The sequence below is a fragment of the Lycium barbarum genome, chromosome 2 (genome assembly GCF_019175385.1).
Source record: "Lycium barbarum isolate Lr01 chromosome 2, ASM1917538v2, whole genome shotgun sequence".
NCBI classification, from domain to species: domain Eukaryota; kingdom Viridiplantae; phylum Streptophyta; class Magnoliopsida; order Solanales; family Solanaceae; genus Lycium; species Lycium barbarum.
Genome location: NC_083338.1, coordinates 36771159 through 36792800, shown reverse-complemented (window position 1 = coordinate 36792800; position 21642 = coordinate 36771159). Strand labels below are relative to the sequence as shown.

At 34.8% G+C, this 21642-nt stretch overlaps 1 protein-coding gene across 1 annotated transcript; it reads right to left on the bottom strand.

Moving 5' to 3' along the window:
* Positions 1-3015: 3015 nt before the first annotated feature.
* LOC132626427 (uncharacterized) lies at positions 3016-15098 on the bottom strand. Its single transcript, XM_060341292.1, has 7 exons — positions 14219-15098; positions 7954-8143; positions 5563-5891; positions 4659-4759; positions 4431-4477; positions 3739-4020; positions 3016-3343 (listed from the first exon to the last, which is right to left on the bottom strand). Exons 3-6 carry the CDS (start codon positions 5700-5702, stop codon positions 3817-3819), a joined length of 492 nt encoding a protein of 163 aa, XP_060197275.1. The 5' UTR covers positions 5703-5891; positions 7954-8143; positions 14219-15098; the 3' UTR covers positions 3016-3343; positions 3739-3816.
* Positions 15099-21642: the final 6544 nt, after the last annotated feature.

The window sequence follows — 21642 nt, the reverse complement described above, 5'->3', positions numbered from 1 at the left end:
TTGAGTTACTAACATCCATAGGATATAAAACTTATTAACATTCAAAATTCTAAGTTCAATTGAATAATATGATAATAGATAAAAAATTACGAAAAAATTTAAGAAATATCTATAAATTACTTTACAAATAAATGTTTTTTATGTATAAAATATTTTAAAAATTGAATACATGTAATGTCGGGTTGGTTTGGTTCGGTTTGACTTTTTTTAGTTAAAACCAAACCAAACCAATTATGGTCGGGTTTTTTTTTCCAACACCAAATCAAGTCAAACCAAACCATTAGTCGGGTTTTTTTCTCGGTTTGACTCGCTTTATCGGTTTGGTGCGGTTTATCGGTTTACTTTGTACACCCCTAGTACGCGGGATCGATTCCTGCTGGACTCATGTTTTTTAATTCAAATTTACTTCTTTTATTTTTCCAGCAAGAGAATAACCCACGTTTCTTCTTTTTAAGTCAAATTTGCTTCTTCTTTTTTCCAGCAAAAGAAAAAGAGTAACAGTAACCCCACTTTATGGTATGATCTAATCTATGGTTAATTTTGCCCTACTTGTTTTTTTTTTTTTTCATTTATGCAGGACAAAGGCATTCTCCTCACAACATACGACATTGGTTACTTCTCTCGTTTCTTTTTCCGGAATGCTGTGATTTACTTGTGGGACTACAATAGGTATATTGTTATTTTTTTTTTTTTTTTTGAAACCCACAACCTTAAAATCCTAGATCCACCTCTGAATAAGAGCAGGAGCAGAGCCATCATCACCACCACCAGTCTACCTTGCTGCTTCGGTGTTAAACTTCAGCATATCAACACCAAGTCTCTCTATCACAAAATCAGATAAAAAAGCAAAGGAATCACTAAATTATTAGGTGTCTACTTGGTAAAGACAAATAAATAGTCAGGACCAGAACCTTATAAATCCTAATCTATGAACAACACTCGAGATCGAGAGCGATGACAATATCATTTTTCAGCTCCAATACTCTTGCAACCTTTACTTATCTTCAAACCGAAGTTGAAAACAATAAAAGTATTGAATAATGATGTTGTGGGAAAAAAAGAAGTTAAGAATAAAAATAAATGGAGCTTTTATTCAACATTCGACGTTGAAGAAAGAAAAGAAAAAATAAGAGAAAATAGATGGATGCGTAGCACGATGTTGGAATTTGTACAAATAATTGAAAAGACTTAAAAAGATTGAAAAATACGCATAAAATGTATCTCCGTTTGATATCTCAATATTGTAGATACAAACAATATATCAACAATAAAACATAAAAAATAATTTAATGTACTTTCAATGAAGTTTTACGCTTTTCAATCACAATTATCAAGCAGCGCAATAGTTAAAACACCCCACAATGCTTATTTTCTGAGTAGCTAAAATAATTAATCTGACAATATGATCCTTTTATAATCCAAACAAAAAAAGAATCAAATGATCGATTCAAGAAAAATCGACTACAAAGATATCTAAGTTTTATGAAAAGATGGACAAACATCAATAAGAGCAGGGGTAGAGCCACCAGTCTACCTATCACAAAATCAGATAAAAAAAACAAAAGGAGTCACTAAGTTATTAGGTGTCTGCTTTCCATCTAAAAACTCATATTGATTGAATATACACAAAAACAAGAATGCTTGGAAATGATTTCCCATCAAATAGAAGCACTTTCCAACGTTCCAAAACGACCATCCATCTTCTCCAACTTCATTCTCTAATTATCAAAACATCCCTTGATCACGACGAGTATCGTCTCTCCCAATTCATATCATTCTCATCTTTAATATCTCTCCAATTCTCCCGTACTATCTTCGATACTTCTCCCATTATTCCACCAATTTTCGCATGGAACACAATGATGAGAGCATATTCCAAAGAAGTAGAGTCTCTGAAGCTCTTTAACCAGCTTCAAATAATTGGATTAAAAACTGATAAATTCACATTCCCTGTTGTGATGATTGGAACTGGGGGGTTTAAGTTCAGACTTAGAATGTAAACAATACCCTTTTGAGAATGTATGCAGAATTTGAGGCTCATGGGATATGACATTTGAGAAGAACTCCACAAATTGGTAAACTTCTGTAAGAGGAAAAGCTTGACTCTGTGAGAGACACGAGTCTGTTATCCTCCTCAATTTACTTGTATTAATCAACCATGCCTTGATACCAGATTAGTTAGTATCAGCTTTGTGAGTCTCCTATATCATTCTACCCTATTTTTTTTTCAAGGAGTTAGCTGTTTTTTAAAATGTTTTTCTAAGGGGTGTGAAAAATGCTAAATTAACACTTATGTTGAACAAGAGGGAGTATAAAGCTCTTTAACTTGAGATAGCATGATGGCAGAGTACTATTTTTACTTGATATCAGTTGCTAATATTTATCATAAAAATCATCTAAAAAATAATTAAAATAGCTCATTAAGAAAATATAGAAATACAAATATTACTCTTTTTGTTTCAATTTATGAGGCTTGGTAGCAGTACGAGGGGTAAACTAACGTTCGATGTGAATTTGGATATAAAATCTTCAATTTTATTTTATTTTAAATTTACATATTTAGAAATTACATAGAAAACCTATAAGTCATAAATGTTAATAATTCAAAATATTTAAAAAGTATTTTAAGAAATTATGGTCAAGAAATATATTATTTAACTTTACAAGTTAAACTAATTAAAACACATAAATTGAAAGGAAGAAAATATTAATATTTAACGGACTAATAGGGACTATAATATTACTGTATGCATGCTTAGGAACTAACATAAATCGCTAATCATGGAGTTTTTTATAAACTAATCTCAGTAGTTAAAACTAAAATTAGCTAGCAAAGACTAGCTAGCTATAGTCTATACAATTATTTTCCACATCAATACCTCAAAGGAGGTCAATTTAGAACTTTCAAAGTTTCAAGGAGAAAAAAGTAATTTAACATAAGCAATAGCATGCAGTCTGCAAAATGTGATTAGTGGGCTGCATGAAAACTGTATCAAAAGTTCTAACGCAAACAGAGACCGGAATTAACTTACGCATTTAACAAATTTACTCCGCAATGATCATGCTAATCTGTTTGTTGGAATCCTCTGAGGGGTTACATGATGCTCATTGGCACTTTGAACTGATTCAGACCTATACTCCATTTGAATATTGTTGGGCAACAATATCAGACGACTTCCACATACTTACGTCCATAATAAATCAGTATGTTAATACATCGATAAGTTAATGTGCATCGCAGTTTAAAAGAAAATAAAAGGTCCACCAATGCATTGAGAAGTTAAAATGTCCTGAATTCTAGTAGGCGCTTCAAACTGTGATAAGCTGCACCAGATTTCCGTTCCTACAATTCCATCAGAATAAAGAACTTCAAATGTTTGAGGTGTTATGTCATATACAAAGAAAGTAAAGACAAATTATACTGGAAGAAACAGCCTTATTTCCATAGTTGAATGCTTACATGAGACTTCTCAAATACCACTTTTTTTTTCTTCACATGTGATATATTTTAAATCACTGCAGACCTAATATTACTATCTAAAATCTCATAGGCTATTCCTTACCCAAACAATGACACAACTTTTAGGCTGTCGTCATTTTATTTAACTTGTCTTACGGTGAGACTAAACTTTCTCCCATAATTGAACAATTTTAAATCTTAGCAGGATCCTCTTGAGATGATAGATATGCATGATAATCAAAATGAGAAGTAAAATCATTTGAAAGTATGTCGCTTACCTGATTTTGGAAGATAATTCTACTTCCTGGATTATCTTTTTGAGAGTGAATCCATGTATTAGCACTAAAGATAAAGAATCAACAACTTTCATTAAAGCCATGAACAACAATCTGCGCTAGGTGTATCTTTTTGTCAAGGAGACTTGTAACAATGACAGCTCCAGGACTACCAAAATCGTGTGCTACAGCGAAATTGGCAGCATATTCAACTATATATGGATGGCCAGAAGGCTTGGACAACCAACCCTTCACATAAGACTCCAAAATTTCCCGACGTGATAACTGTAAGCAGAAAATAGTTTTAGTAGTACATCAACATAAGAATACTACTCATGTAAAAGCGTGTTGTGGAATGGAGTTGATGTTCCATGGTCCATTGCACCAGTCACAATAAATGGAATCATTATGCACCAAGTTTGCAATATGTAATTTACCTAATCATATTGGTAGGTGAATCATCAATAATGGAATCGTTATGCACTAAGTTTGCAATATGTATTTACCTAATCATATTAGTAGGTGAATCATCAATGTAATAACCCATCTAAGGCAACCCACTGGCTATTCAAGATCTGAAGCCCTGTTTGGATGGCAATGGTTGAGAAAGAGTGACTAAGGCAGACTTTAATCATATGATGTAGGATCCAGCAGAATTTTTTTTTTATAAGAAACTCAAATCTCAAGATACATACCTTTATTTGCTTTGCAATTCTGCCCATTTTAGTGACACCAACATTAGCTGAAAACAACCAATCGAAAATTAATTTAGTTGTAACCAGAGCCTAAATGCTTCTGCTAGACATTCTTTGAACTACAATCCTGGACATGTTCATTTACACGTTCATCACAAAAAGAACGTTCCTCACACAAATAATTACACACCTAAAGTACTGGAAAAGTATTTATTTTTAAATAACAACCTGTTCCACATGCTCTCTCATAACGAACATAGAATTTCAGGAAAACTCTGAAGGCGTCCAATGATCTACTCTTTATCTTGCTCACCGCACTTTTCATCTGTCTAATTGCCACTGGTTTTCAGTTAACTCTTCAGAATTAGAACAAACTACCTTGTTAAAGGTAGTTTTAGGCCAACTCCACAACTTCAATCTAAAACACAAGAAAGCTTAAAGATAGACAAAATGATTGACAGAACATAAAGTGACCTTCAGGATTTTTTTCCTATCGTGGTCAATGTGATGGAGGAAGAAGAAGAGGAAAATCCCCCAAAGCACAAATACTAACCTGTAAGTCTCCAGAGACAAATTCAAACATAAAATGAGATTCTGTTTATAGCAGTTTTCTACTCTTAAGTTAGTCTCTCTAATTGAGTTGGGTTTGGATTAGAATATAATGAAATGAAGTGATGGTTTAGCAGTAGCAGGAAATAGGATGTTCCATTTTTCCTTTGGTTAGACCTTTGGTCTTTTTTCTAAAACCAAGGATTCATTCTATTTGGTTCTGATTTTCAGCAAATCCCGATAACTCTAACCCCAGCAAACTATTTTGGAGAAGTCGGAACAGAATTCTAAAAAGTAAGGAAAGATAAGAAGGAGAATGAGTTGATTTTTCTACCGCTATGCGCAGGCCGACAGAATAAAAGCCACATAGAAAAAAAAAAGCATTCACTGCATAAAATAAGCGTTCACTAGAACACCAGCTAATCTACAGATAATGACCAAATTGCCATGAACTCTACTTTTATTGACAAAGAACACACATGTCGATTCCACCTCTCAACCCACGCTTCTAATATAGTAGAAATATGCAATGAAGCGTGAAGACAAAGAAGCCTCATAGTTCAAGAAATCCTATTTACGTTACCTGAAGAGCGTCGCTAAGGTCTTGTTTTGTGCGCATTGAACTTTCATATATTCTTTATCTGCACTATTAGGCATTGAATCTTTAACTTGTTTGTAGCATTGTTTAATAGGTTTAAGACTCTGCAACAAATTTCTATACATTTGGAAGAGCAACCATCACAAGAACTCCTACAACATATTCATGGGAGTTGATAGTTGTGACTTCCAACTTGCAATCCCTGAAGTGAAAGGACATGAATCCTCTGAAATAACATAGAAATCAGATGCTTATGGATGCACAGCAGGAGAATACAGGCATACATGTACTTCAAGAGGTGTGAATAAAAGGCCCTGGAACATAATCAAAGATTCATTGTTATGATAACATATCATGAGTAAAACTCGGTATTTCTGATAAAGATCAGTAAAATCCAGTATTATAATAAAATAATATCAGAGTCTATCAAAAAAATAAGAAACTTTAGAATACATAAATTTGCTTTTCTCAAAGTGAAAATATTAACCTTTCAGAATTTATTTTTTATCCTATGGAAATTAAAACTAAAACATAGAGGAAATGCAGCTCCCTCCAGCAACAGTTCCTAGCGTGCATTCAAAGATCTGAAATTTGTGTGCAGTTCATACTCCAAAATCCTAATCTATCATTAGCCAAAAACACCCAAATTAATCTCACTTATTTCACTCTAGCAACAGGATTACATATATAAGATTTAAGTTCTTTTTTTTTTTTCAAGATAACATATAAGATAATCATCATTTTAGGAGGAAAATACAAGAATACAGATCAAAATACCCAAGGAGCGACATTGGCTAGTTTGACAATGTTCTTCAATTTATCAGCAATTGAATAAGGAAAAAAAAAAAGATGAATGCCGAGACAAAGTAGTGTAGGAATTTCAAGGGAAAACTAAATAATAAAAGTTGGCCCATGAGGCGAAGCAATGGGTTATTTAAATCATTTTCTTTATGGTTCTAATTTCCAACAACTGCGTGCACCAGACTGCCCTTTTTTTTTTCTAATAATCACTGAACATTACTCCCTCTATCCATATTAGTTGTCCTGTTTTGCTTTTCGCGAGTCAAGTTGACCAATCTTCGGAGCTTAATTGAATTAGATCAATTCAATATTTTAAAATTATAATTTAGATATTCAAAAACTACACGAAAAGTACTACAACAAGTTGCAATTCTTCTCATATCAATATGTGAAAAATATATCTCATAATGTTGGTCAAATTTATATAGTTTAACTTTTAAAAAAGAAAATTGGACAAGTAATATGGGACGGAGGGAGTACTCAGTAGAATAGTAACAGAACATGTTCGAGCAGCTTGGTTGACCAATACAAGCTTGAGCAAAATTGAAATCCGAACCAAAATTCGGGCTGTTCGGACTTTTGATTTGGATTTTTAAATTACAGTTTTGAATTTTATATATAGTCACTTATCGATGCTCACTAGAACATTCTTAAAGTATCCAACTTAGGTTGGTCACTACCAAAAAATTACTATTTTCTCCCTGAATTTCCCACCGAAAAATGTTCAGTGGCTATTGCGACTGAATATCGGTGGAAAAACCCTAAATAGTAGTGTTTTCACACGGAAAAATGAGGAAGATTCCTAGTGTTTCAATGGGAACCTGTTTCCCACCATGCGTTTTCCCAGTGAGCTGGTTCGGTGGGAATGAGGTGAGAAAATCAAATTTTATAACACAAATTTCCAACTGAATATCGGCTGAAAAGACCTCTATTTCTAGTAGTAGGCCAAATTCATTGCGAATACGCCACCCTCACCCAAATTGTGTTGGATCAACAAGGGTGCATGAAGTGCTTATATTAACCAAAGCTAATAAGTCAAACACTTATAAACAAACCTTTCTTTAGATGATTTGACATAATTACGACTTCATCTTCTCACAATATAAAGCAATGTGAGACATATGGGAAATTGAAACATATAATGCACGAAAGAGGAGCAAAAAGTTGCAAATAATGCTTTGCATAGAGTAATTGGTTGATGTTTAAGTACCATCAAAGAGAAGAAAAGAAGCTAAATGGTTTAAGCGACAATAAAAGTTGAAATGACCATACCCTTCGTCCTTTTAATTTTTGCTAAATCAGGTACATTCATACACTCCTTCCATTGAATTTATGAAGAGATAAAAAACTGCTAATAAATTTTCCTGTCCCTAAATAGGCTATTCTGTAATATTTTTGGTCATGTAGGTGCCTTTCAATCTCTGTTAGATAGGGGAAGACTTTTTAACTTAGAACTCTAAGAACAAACCATTGGATATAGCTGCAAGAATTCAATATATCCGAAAGCAAAATGTCAATGAATTTTGATCACATAAGACAATCGCATAAAGAAGGTGTTCAGATCATATCACTCACCTTAATCTCCTTTTATCATTTGTGCCACAAACTGGTTGAAACTCCATGGCAGGAAAACAGCATACTAAAGCACAACATTCTCTACATATATGAGAGTGCTATTTACATGTTACATATAGGCAAAAGGTGGTGATTCATTTTCCGGCAGTGGGAGTGATTAGCATTCTTGGCAATATCCGACCAAAGACACCTGCAGAATTGTGAAGAAGTGCTCAAATTTTGATGATCATATCTCAAACAGACTTAAAAGCAAACTTGTCCCATTAATGTAGTTCTTGTCAATTTCATAATAAATAAAAATATTAGATGTCTTAGACTGGACAATCTAAGAAAATAAAATAAAACTATGTTAGATTGTTGCAAGAACAATAAAAAGTTTCATGTATCATTCTACAAAAAGTTTATATGCCTTTTCAACATGTGACCTCTTCTTGAATCTTCAAGGGCCAAATAGCCTGAATTTTCACTGCCAAATGAGAACTAGCGGTTTTTCGCTTTATCCTGTTCAAACTGCAAGCAGCTCTTTACAAGCTTCCATTCATGGAGGACATTTCACTATACAATTTGTCATTGTGCAGTAGAACAAATTCTTTCCACATAATTGCTTGCAGTTTAAGATCATCTATTTTCATTCACCTAAAAAGTGTTTATTCTATTATTTTTCCTATAGATGTCAATTTGAAGTCACTGCAGTGGTTCTGCGACAGCACTTATCTCACACGAGCCTGCTGAAACAATGTTACAACTAACTCCCGAAGATGTATATGACATCCATTGTGCCAAGGAACATATCAGCATTAATGTAAAAAATTATAAAAAAGTATCTACTGCAAGATAGCCCCCTTTTTTTAACACATGAGAAACCAAACTTTTCTTTGCAGAAGCAAATGCTATCTCCTGATGAACATGAAAAAGCAATTGACTGGCAAGACGTTCAACATTCAAATGAAGAGGTCATTTGAAGAAAATATGGATGCAGTCTCCGGAAAGTTAATCATTTTGTCTTTCATGGAGAAAGAGAATGCAAACGTCCCAGAATTGCCATCTACAATTAATGGACGCTGCGGAAAGCAGCAAGAGGAAAATTGAGCATGTTGGCATGAAGACAGAACAAACAAAGGAAATACTTCTCACCACATGAAGGCCATGGAAATGAAATCTACCCCTTCAAAAAACTACCAAAAGGTATTCCAACTTCCTACATCGTTCCTCATATTTTAATCAACTCTTTCTGATCTCCACTCTTTTTTCATTGACTGTAGAATCCTTTTTTATTTTTCTCCATTGATAAATATATCATTAAGATTGTTCATTACTATTTTAACTGTATCAAAATTTCCAGACTGCTACTTCTTAGCATTTATTTGTAAAAATATTGATATAACTGATTTCTCCAAGTCATTATAGTCCAATTCTCTGAGCTGCAACACAACTACTTCCTGAATGCATTGAAAAGTTTAGTCACTACAGTACAATTCCATTTCCAAAAATGGAATACTCATGCTGGTGCCTTGAATTACTTGTAACATATAAAGGTCTTCGAAAGGTTACTTTTGGTGATCTCTTTATGGTATTTACATTCCCATGGCAATACACAAATTGAGATTTGTAGTATTTGAGCCCTAGTCTTTTATCATTTCCTAGAGTATCCCTGGTATACTTACTGATTTGTGAAAGATCTATGATTTTCTGTTTTGCCAAATCGATTTTTAGGAACCTTTTGAAGTATCGTTGTATAATTGGAAATATCATTGGAAAAATTGTCTAAGATAATGGCTATTTTATTTAATCACTCGACTATAACATAATTGCTCTTGATAATTTTGCAATCATATAAATAAGCATACAACTTTCTCGGTTTCATCTGTGCCTTGTTTTTATGTTTCCCACTAATCATTTCAGCTAACCATTACTCATTCATTTTATCATCAGTAAAAGATATTTTGGTTCTTATTTCTGGAAAGCGGTGGAGCCACTTTTCGCTTCTTCCTCCTGGATATGGTTCAAACTACTTTTGCTGCCGCATCCCTATGTGCGATGCTGATGTTTTTGGCAAGGACAGAGACCACTTCTGCTGCTCTTTCTTTCTTGGACATCATTACAGTAGCTTTTAGCTGTTGTGATATTAGGTTAGTTCTTCTATTTATCATTTTGCTATGAACTATATGTTAAATTTTACTTTTAACCTCTAAGCCGTCACTTGCAAATTTACTTACCGGTTTTCCACACTTTTTTTGTTCTCATCTCACCGCAACTTCTTTAGCTGGAAAAAAAAAAAGCCGATGACATGGTGAAATTTAATTGTTAGATATTAAACTTCAATGTAGTTGTGTTCTAAAAGATAATCAAAATTTTGGATTAAATATAGGAATTCTACTCATTGTTTGGTTTCTGCATGTTGAGAGAGTTGAACGGCGGCTAAGGAGTTTTGTTGGGGGAATATCAATGTCATGAAGGGATTTCTTGTTGAGGTAGAGTTGGTGTGCTCAGCACTAAGGCCTTCCATGATGATGAAAAATTAAAAATTCTAAGTGTTTGTTTTCAACATAGTTGAATAGATGGAGTGTTAATGGGTCATGGTAACCATCTGTACTACCAGTAAGTATTTCCCCATTTTTAGGAGGTCGAGTCATATATAAACTTGAATTATTCTTAAGATATATAATAAGGTTATAGCTTGGAAGAATCAATATCAAAACATTGTCCCTATCATGTAGTTTACACTTTCAATTCCCAGTATGTTGCTTGAGCACAGAGCATATGAATTTGAATGTTTAGAAATAACAATACTTTAGAACTGGTTGTGACTTATGATCCGGGTTTTATTGTATCCTACTTTCTTTTGCTGTAATAGATGAGAAAGTTTGGGTCCATTTCTGCTAGTAGAGATTGGGAACCAGTTTAGGAGATCTACCTCATGATTAATATTCCTACTAAGTCTCTCCAACAAAGGATGAACAGGTAAGGAGATCGAGGGTCTCTCTATCTTATTCCTCTGGATGGTTTGAAAGGTTCAGTAAAGTTATAACAAAGTTAGCCTTTTATATAATTCGGGAAAATCGTACCAGACATAAAATGGTCTGGCGCAGCGCGGCCCGAGACGCGCACGGTATAATTTCGGTGGTGTCAAAATTTTCTTTTTCCTGGAAATTTGGCCTGGCGCGTCGCGGCCCGAGACGCGCACGCCTTAATTTTCACTGAACCGATACTCCAATTTTTTATTTATTTATATATTTTATATATATATTGCTTGGTGATAGAGAAAATGTTGGGTAGTGGGGACAAAGGAGGAATTAAGTCCCCGTTTGGCCATGAAAGCATGATGTTTAATATATTTTCTCTTCTTAAACCACAACAGAGACCAAAAACAATAACTAGGTGATTTCTTTCTATCTGTGTAAGCCTTGGTACACGTATCGGTATAGGTAAACAAACTAGAAGAATTGGTAAATAAACCAATGTTTTTAAGGTTAAGAAAAGTGGTGGTTCCCAAAGCATCCTACAAGCGTGATTAAAAAAAGAAAGTTAAGTTGCACGGACTCGTCAGTTTCAATGCCGCATCCGTGTCGGATTCTTCAATAATACACTACTTTTGGAGAATCCAACACGCACCCCTTGACATTTTTGAAGAGTCCGAGCAACATAGAAAGAAAGTACAAACGTCATATTAATACTATAAAATACTATAAATTATTTAACTATACCTAACAGAATGGTTTAAACAAACTTTGATTTGTATTTGTTACCAACTTTATTATACGTTTTAGCAATAGCAAGGATAAGTATATGCTACTGATGGTAATAAATATAAATACAATTATAATTGCATACCATCAGAAGTGATAGTTCAATTATCTAACATGTTTCTGCTAGAACCAAGAACTGGACCACCACTTAGACGGTCATGTGGCAGATGAGCGGGGAGAGGTCTAGACATTCGGACATTTGCATCTGTTGCAGCATAGGATGATGAGCAGGAAGATCAAACCGTGTCACCCTAGCATTAGGGTGGTAAAAAGGAGGTCTCATCATAACTCTTTCAGATAGGACAGCTGGTACTCAAGCGCGTGTTCTCACACCAAGACGAGTATAAAGGAAATTTGCGCCCAAAGCTACTTTGGCTTTGAACCAAAGTAAATTTGAAATTTGGACAATCATGAGGTTTCTTTGCTTTGCTCCTTTCATCATTGACACGCAAGAGTATTATTTGCTATGTTCTACACAGTTGGCTGCTGCAGCCTCCAGCTATCCTATTAATGTTTTCTTCCGAATATATATGGCTGATTTACGCGATTATCTCTTTTTTAATCACCATTTAGACATTCTTTATTAACATAATTGGATAAGTTTATGCACACAATGGGTTCTTTTTATATATCTTTTTCTGATAATTATTCACCTATTAGACACAAAAAAAGAATTCAAAGAAATCACACTAATTAAAATTAATTAATTAGACGTGACTTATATGGACTGATGCAATCTGATAAAAAGAGGCCCTCTCGAGTACGAGCTAAATTAAGCAGAAGGCATCTTGCTGCCAGTTCAAGTATTACCAAATCAGCTAATGCATCATCCTTCGAGGTCACTTGAAACTCGAGGAGAATTCTCCTGTTATGGCACACTCATTGGTTCTGGCAGAAACATGTTAGATAATTGAACTATCACTTCTGATTGTAAGCAATTATAATTATTTATATCTATATTTATTACCATCAGTAGACTACGCTTATACTTGCTATTGCTAATACATATAATAAAGTCGGTAACAATTACAAATCAAAGTTTGTTTAAACCATTCTGTTAGGTACAGTTAAATAATTTATAGTATTTTAGGGGTCTTTTGGTACGCGGACTAAATTATTCCGGGATTATAATCCTGGGACTAATTTATCCCATCTGAGAAGTGGGATAAAATAATCCCAAGGTTAATGGGATAAGGTGGGATATCCCATCATTAAGTTTGGGGGCTTCATTTTATACTCTGTTTGGTAGAAGGTATAGATTAATCGCGAGATAAATTTATACCATCTACCAAACATGGTACAAGATTAATCCCAAAGTTAGTGTTGGGATATCCCACCTTATACCGTGTACCAAACTACCCTTATAGTATTAATATGACCTTTGTAATTTATTTTTTTAATCACGCTTGTAGGATGCTTTGGGAACCGCCACTTTGTTTAACCTTAAAAACATTGGTTTATTTACCAATGCTTCTAGTTTGTTTACCTATACCGACACATGTACTAAGGCTTACACAGATAGAAAGAAATCGCCCAATTACTTTTTTGTCTCTGTTGTGGTTTAAGAGAAAATATATTAAACATCATGCTTCCATATATCTCAAATATTCTCTTTATATTCGAGGATAAATCCCATAAACATGTTTTCAGGGTTGATTGAGAGAGTTGAACAGCAGCTAAGGAGTTTTCTTGGGGAATATCAATGTTACGAAGGGATTTCTCATTGAGGTAGAGTTGGTGTGAGGGATGAAACTTGTGATGATGATGTTGCTCAGCACAAAGGCCTTCCATGATGATGGAAAATTAAAAATTCTAAGTGTTTGCTTTCAAGAAAGTTGAATAGATAGAGAGTAAACATTTGACTTACTACAAAAATTGCAACTACCACAATCTGTAAAGTTTAAAGATTGTTTAAAGATCAGATCTACAAACCTGAATCATTTTTAGGATTTACATCAATACTTAACCAACATTGGCATTCACAGCTTTGTACAAGTCAAATATTGTGAAAAAACATTGCACATTTATTCAATAAGATCAATCTAACAGATACCACAGCATAAAAGACACAGAAACATTTTTGAACTACAACATTAACACAATATGAAGAATCAATTCGAAAATAAACATTTAAGCAATCGAAAAATCATTGCATATGTTCAATTAGATCAATCAATTCCACATAACAGATATACCACATCATGAAGAAGACACAGAAACATTTTTGAGCTACAACATTAACACAATATCAAGAACCAAAATTTATGAACGTTTATGCAATCGAAAATAACCTGAAATACTCTTAAGATTGGAGAACAGAGTGTTGTTTAGAAAAACTTAAAGAGCAATGCATTCGCAGCCTTGTAGAAGTCGAATTGCAGTTGTTCAATTAGATCAATCTAAGAGATACCACAGCATACAAAAGAGACCTATACATTTTTGAGCTACAACATTAACACAATATCACGAATCAAAATGATAATAAGCATTTACACAATTGAAAAAATGACATGACTTACTCTTAAGATTGGAGAACAAAGTATTGTTTACGAAACGAGACGTCTCTGGTCCTCCATGTCCATCATAGACACCAACAAATATTCAATAAGGACATGATTCAACCTGGCTCTGATCCTCCACCAAATTATTTCCTTGTATTGTTCCCACGGAAAATTCTCAATCAAATATCTGTACCATATTAAACCATCAACCCTCAACCCACTTCCCTACACCACCATCCCCCTCAACAGAAGGTTTCCAACAAGCTTTTTCTTTTTTCTTTTTGCATACAATTTCAATAAAATTACATGTATAATCCAAAAAAAAAAAAAAAAAAAAAGGTCTAATCTTGATAAAAATTGAGTCTTTTTCTTATTTCCCTTTATTGGTGTTTACATATTTTATCCAAAAGAACCAGCAAACAATATATTCATCAAAAATCCAAACCTCAGCTCCGATTTTTGCTTATATTCAAAACCCACAACCCCAATTCTTGATATTATACTAACCCCCGCAAGCTCAACAAGGCCTGGACCCATTAATATGTAACAAACCTGCAAAAGGTATAGGCTAAACTTTTTTTTGTCCCACAAAGACAAGAAAGCAATAGTTTTTATGTGGATCTTAACATACATATATTGTGTCAATTTTCAACAACAAGCTTAGCTGTTAAAACCCATAAAAGATTGATGGTGACAGAGTTTGTGCCTGGATCAGAGGGATCAAACAGGGAATGGATAACAAAAATTAAAAATGGGGATTTTTATTTTTTTTGGAAGCTGTTGATCAGAGGATCTTCAGAGAGGAGAAAATTTAGGGTCAGAAAAATCTTTTATTTATGCTGCTATACAGGTTGTTTGCTGTCATTTTCTTTTTCTCTTTTTTTTTTTTTTTTTTTGTTATTTTATTTATAGTAGACCCCTCCTGTTTATTGCCTTTCAAGTAATTGTGGTCATGTTGCTTTCTAGTTTCTAGGCCTTTCTTTTTTCTTTGTTTATTAAAAAATTTCAACAACTCCATCCTGGTAAGTAATAGTTATTCTCAATAATTTTGGGATTGAGATGCAGCTAATCACAGCTTTTTAAAGAAGTTTTCATCGTTTCTAATATTCTCAACCCATGTTTTTATTAAGTAAACACATATAATAACTAATTAAGTATAACTATTGGAATAAGAAGAATATACAATTTATTCAAAATAACAGAGTTTCAATAATATACTTTTTTGATTCTTTCTTTAAAAAATGTAATCACAGTTTATTCCAACTATACATTTTATTTTATGCTGCTATGCTGCTATATCCTCACGTAATGGGATTATACTGGGCTTGTTGTTGTTGTTGCTGCTATGCTGCTATACAGGGAGGAAGAATGGATGTCCTATGACCGGATCAAGTACCTACTAAATTGCAGGAATAAGCATATGATAACATTTAATCTAGTAAGTACATTGAGTTAGAATTGATAAACGGAAAAGGTCCAAAAATACCCTTAAACTATTGAAAAAGGCTCATAAATACCCTCCTTCAATCTTTTGGTCTAAAAATACCCTTCCATCCACCTTTTAGGTCTAAAAATACCCTTAAGGTTTGTTTTTGGCTCAAATATACCCTTTAAACTCACAGAATATGTTTTTTTGTTTTTTTTTTTTCGGAAAAGGTCCAAAAATACCCTTAATCTATTGAAAAAGGCTCATAAATACCCTCCTTCCACCTTTTGGTCTAAAAAAATATGAACAAAATATGTTTTTTTTTTTGGGGTTTTTTTGCATTTCATGAATAAAAAAATGAAATAGGAAATTATAATTTTTTTTTTTACATTTCGTGTATTAAAAAACAAAATAGGAAATTATAATTTTTTTTTTCATTTCGTGTATTAAAAAACGAATAGGATAAAAAAAATTAATTTCGTTCATATAAAAACGAACTTGGAAAATATATATACCAACGAAATAAAAAATATATATATATATATATATATATTTTCCAATTTCGTTTTTATATGAACGAATTTTTTTTTATCCTATTTTTTTTTAATACACGAAATGCAAAAAAAATAAATATAATTTCCTATTTTGTTTTTTAATACACGAAATGCAAAAAAAAATTATAATTTCCTATTTCGTTTTTTTATTCATGAAATGCAAAAAAAAACCCAAAAAAAAAAACGTATTTCGTTCATATTTTTTTAGACCAAAAGGTGGAAGGAGGGTATTTATGAGCCTTTTTCAATAGATTAAGGGTATTTTTGGACCTTTTCCGATAAAAAAAACAAAAAAACATATTCTGTTAGTTTAAAGGGTATATTTGAGCCAAAAACAAACCTTAAGGGTATATTTAGACCTAAAAGGTGGATGGAAGGGTATTTTTAGACCAAAAGATGGAAGAAGGGTATTTATGAGCCTTTTTTCAATAGTTTAAGGGTATTTTTGGACCTTTTCCGATTGATAAATTCTAGTGCTTGGATGTTAGTATTCTCCCATTTATTTCATGTGCCTAACTACCAAATATATGATAGGGACCAAATATAGATAGCAACGATAAAAAATACACAAAACATGTAAGCGAGTAGAATTAATAACATCGATGCAATCGAGAACAATCTACTCGAGGTCAACAAAGTACCAATTTTACTTTTTCCCACAAATGGTCAAAAAATAACAGAGAAATACATCATTTAATGGTTCAAACACATAAAAACAAAGGAATTCAACATGCAAACTTTCTGTCTAGAAGACAAATGATAGAGTATTTAGTATTTGAATAAAATGATGTCTGCATCGAGCATATTCGATAAAAGTAATTAATATAACCAAAGTATATTCTTATGGTAGTAGTAAATACATATATGTATCAATAATTGCATACCACCGATAAGTGATAGTCCAATTATCTAACTTGTTTATGTCGGAAGCTATGATTCTCCCATAATAGGGAAACTTTGCTCACGCCACGCACATGCCTTGCTGTCCATATGCCTTGCACACCTTCCTACTCAGCTTCGCCCAACACTTGGCAAATTTTCACCCATCTTCATCCCAATGCCATGCCACTGCCTTGCCCACTTGGCGTTGCCCTCATCTAACCCATGTTCGTCCGAAGTCGCCACACTGCTTGCACGCATGCCCGCTAAGTGTCATGCACCTGTGTAACTGTCACGACCCAGCTAGGGGCCGCGACGGGTACCCGGAGCTAGTTACCGAGCACCGCTCACTCTATTACTTATCTTACTCATTTAATACTCTTTTATCAATTCTACATACCAATTGTAGGAAAATCATATTTAATCAAATATAAATACTTTATATACATTTGCCTCTTGGCCATCAAAATAATATACATACATAAGAAAACATCTTGTGAGACCATCTAACCCACACTGCGTATCTACGAGCCTCTACTAACATAATGAATTCATGGACGGAACAAGACTCCGTCATGCCCAAAATATGCATATATGAATGTACATCAAAAGAATAGCCATAAGCACCTCCGAACAATGGAGTGCTATCTATCAGCTGACAGCTACTGAGGACCTGGGCCAATCTCTCCTCCCTGTCTACCTGTGGGCATGAACACAGCTTCCGAAGAAAGGACGTCAGTACGAATATTGTACCGAGTATGAGAGGCATACATAATGGAAGAAAACATCAATAATATGAGGATAACATCAACATGAGACATCTGGATCTGACTGATAATCATAAATGAAGTAATGCATGTTATCTTACTCATACTCATCATCATACATGTATGCATCATAAGCAAGCTGCCCGTCCATGTTGGAACGGTGTGATAATCAATAATATTAGCCCGCGTCCAGGCCTCCCGCGTCCGGGGTACTATTTCATGCCGCCCACTAGTGGTGTCTGCCCACGCCCGTAGGTCGTGGTGTATCCGTATCGCCGCCCACTGAAGCGGTGTCTGCCCGGCCAACTAGGCCCGGTGTGAATGCAATCATGACATGCTTATGAAAATGCTCATAGTAATATACTTATCATAAAATACTCATCTTATCATAATGCGTATATAAGATTCATGATCAACTTTACTTTATCGGGGTGACGTAAGGTCGTGATCCCCCGATTACATTATGGAACCATCATGAATATTCTGCCTCACCTTGAAAGGACTAGTGCATAAGGTGAGTGTAGGCAAGGAATAACATCATCATCATTCTAGTGTCATCGTATCGTATAACTTATCTCATATAGACATTCATAGGTATAAGCTTTTAACTTCTTAGAATGTAAGAATTCATGAAAGGAGTAGGAATTCAAGCTAAAAGATTCATGCCATTAGAAAGAAGGACTAGCCTCACATACCTTGGTCGTTTAGCTAAGATATCGCTCACTTGTTCTCCGTCGATATCACTTCGTTACCTTCATAAGAGAATTCGTATCAACATTAGTAACTGACTATGAGAACGCGTCGCTAATTCTAGGAGAAGTTGGACAACACTTCCTTCACTCATACCACCTTTCTCATGTTCTATATCAACTCCCAATATTCATAGTATTATTCGCAATATCATAATCAACAATCGTCGTTTACATACATTTGGCAAAATCCACCATTTTCCTCCAATTTTCTTTTATTTCTACTTCTAGCTCATCCTCGCGTTTTCATGCATTTAATGCTTGTTTCATGATATAAACATCATTTATGACGTATTTGTATTCACAACACTTCAATATTCATAGTTCAATTCCACTATCATTCATTTATGTCACTATTCACTCAATAATGACCCATTTCTATGTTCTTCTACATTTCAAGTGTCTAGGCTTTCCAATACTTCAAACAACATGGAAAAATCATGAAACTTACCTTGGATGATGGTTGAACAATCCTTAAGTTGAAACACTTCAATTAGCCAAAACCCTAGTTCCATCTTCTTGGGAATTTCTTGGCTTAGAAGATCCTTTGATGTGTTCTTACACTTATTTTTGTGAATTTGGTGTTGTTGGTCTTGATGTTCTTTTGATTCTTTGGGATTTCTATAGATGAAGTATGTGGAGAGGTCTAAAAGTTTCTTGTGGTGTATGGATGAAAATGAAGTGAAATGAGGCTTAAGTTCCCTTTTAATAATTCAAAATCTGATCTTTAATGAAAACTTGTCGGGATGAACAGTGGTCGTAAACCACCATATACGGACCGTATTTTGATTTACGGTCCGTCCACTGTGGTCGTATTTAACCATTTCAAAGACAGAAAGTTTTGGCTGATGGACATGGTAGTTTACGACCTGGTTTACGGTCCGTAAACTAGTTTACGGGCCGTAAACTGGGTCGTATTTAACCATATTCAACATTTACAGAAAGTTAGGATTTTTGACAAGCTGGAGGACGATCGCACTATACGGTCCGTAAATCACTTTACGGGCCGTATAGTGCCATATATGACCACTGGCTGAAATTTTTTCTACGACTTTCTTATTTCCAAAAATTCTTAATTAGCCATTCCCGACTTAATAAAACATCATTCACTCAACTTTTCATCATTCCACTCATCATACAAGTACGGAGAAATTTCCGAGGTGTAACATTCTTCCCCCCTTTTGGAACATTCGTCCTCGAATGTTCGACACTTAGGAATTCTAGAAACTTTTTGCCAGAGTTTCCTTTGTAATTTGGATACTACCTTTCCATTACAACAACCCACAATATCTTCGCCTCACAGGGCTATATCACAATATCAACACATTTATGGTCACACACGACCAAAAACATAAAACTAAAACATACATACCTTACACCATCGACGTCTCATCTTGAATCTCTTCTGGGGATTGGAACAAATGGGGGTACATGGATTTCATCTTCTCCTCCACTTCCCAAGTCATTTCTTCCCGATTATTGTTCCGCCATAGAACTTTGACTGAAGCAACCTCTTTATTCCGAAGCCTTCGTATTTGTCTATCCAAAATGGCAATGGGCATTTCCTCGTATGTTAGCTTCTCCGTTACTTGCACATCATCAATCGGAACTATTCTTGTTGGGTCTCCAATACACTTGCGGAGCATCGAAACATGGAATACCGGGTGAACCGATTCCAACCCCGAAGGTAAATCCAATTCATATGCTACCTGTCCCACCTTACGGACAATTTTATAAGGTCCGATGTATCTTGGACTCAATTTCCCTCTTTTGCCAAACCTCATCACCCCTTTCATTGGCGATACCTTCAGAAATACCCAGTCATTTTCCTGAAATTCTAAATCCCGTCGGCGGTTGTCTGCATAAGACTTTTGGCGACTTTGAGCTGTTAACAGTCGGTCTCGAATCACTTTAACCTTTTCGACTGCTTGTTGGACCAAGTCGGGGCCTATCAATTGTACTTCTCCGGTTTCAAACCATCCAATTGGAGATCTGCATTTTCTTCCATATAAGGCTTCATATGGAGCCATTTGAATACTGGAATGATAGCTGTTATTATAGGTAAATTCAATAAGAGGCAAATGCTCATCCCAACTACCACTAAAGTCCAACACACATGCTCGTAGCATATCTTCCAAGGTCTGAATAGTACGCTCGGCTTGTCCGTCGGTCTGCGGATGGAACGCCGTGCTAAGCTTAACTTGAGTACCCAGACCTTCTTGAAAGTACTTCCAGAACTTGGCTGTGAACTGTGCCCCTCTGTCTGTGATAATGGCCAAAGGAATACCGTGAAGTCGTACAATCTCCTTGAGATACAATTTAGCATAATCTTTCGCTGAATATATGGTTCTAACGGGGGAGAAAATGAGCTGCTTTCGTGAGTCTATCCACGATCACCCATATAGAATCATACTTCCCTCGCGTACGGGGTAATCCTACCACAAAATCCATGTTAATTTCTTCCCATTTCCACGTAGGAATTTCCATTGCTTGCAATAACCCTCCTGGCTTTTGATGCTCGGCCTTCACTTGCTGGCAATTCGGACACTGTGCTACAAATTCTGCTATGTCTCGCTTCATGCCATCCCACCAATATACCAATTTGAGATCGTGGTACATCTTGGTTGCACCTGGATGAATAGAATACCGGGAATAATGTGCTTCCTCTAAAATCTGTTGGCGCAAGTTTGCCACATTCGGTACACATAGCCGGCCTCGATATCTAAGAACCCCTTCTATGGAAACTTCGAATGGAGACTTTTCCTTTTCCTGAGATAGATCTCGATAGTGGCTTAACTGAGGATCTTCATATTGCCGTTCCTTCACTTCTAGATTCAATGATGAAACTGTGGGGTCATTGATGCTAATACTTGCATCTCCTGAATCGATGGGCCGTACGCCGAGACTTGCTAACCGATGGACTTCACGAACCATTTCTCGCTTTTCCGAAGGAACTCCACATAAACTACCCATCGATCGGCGGCTAAGTGCATCTGCTACTACATTCGCCTTCCCTGGATGATATAGAATGTTCACATCATAATCCTTCAGTAATTCTAACCATCTC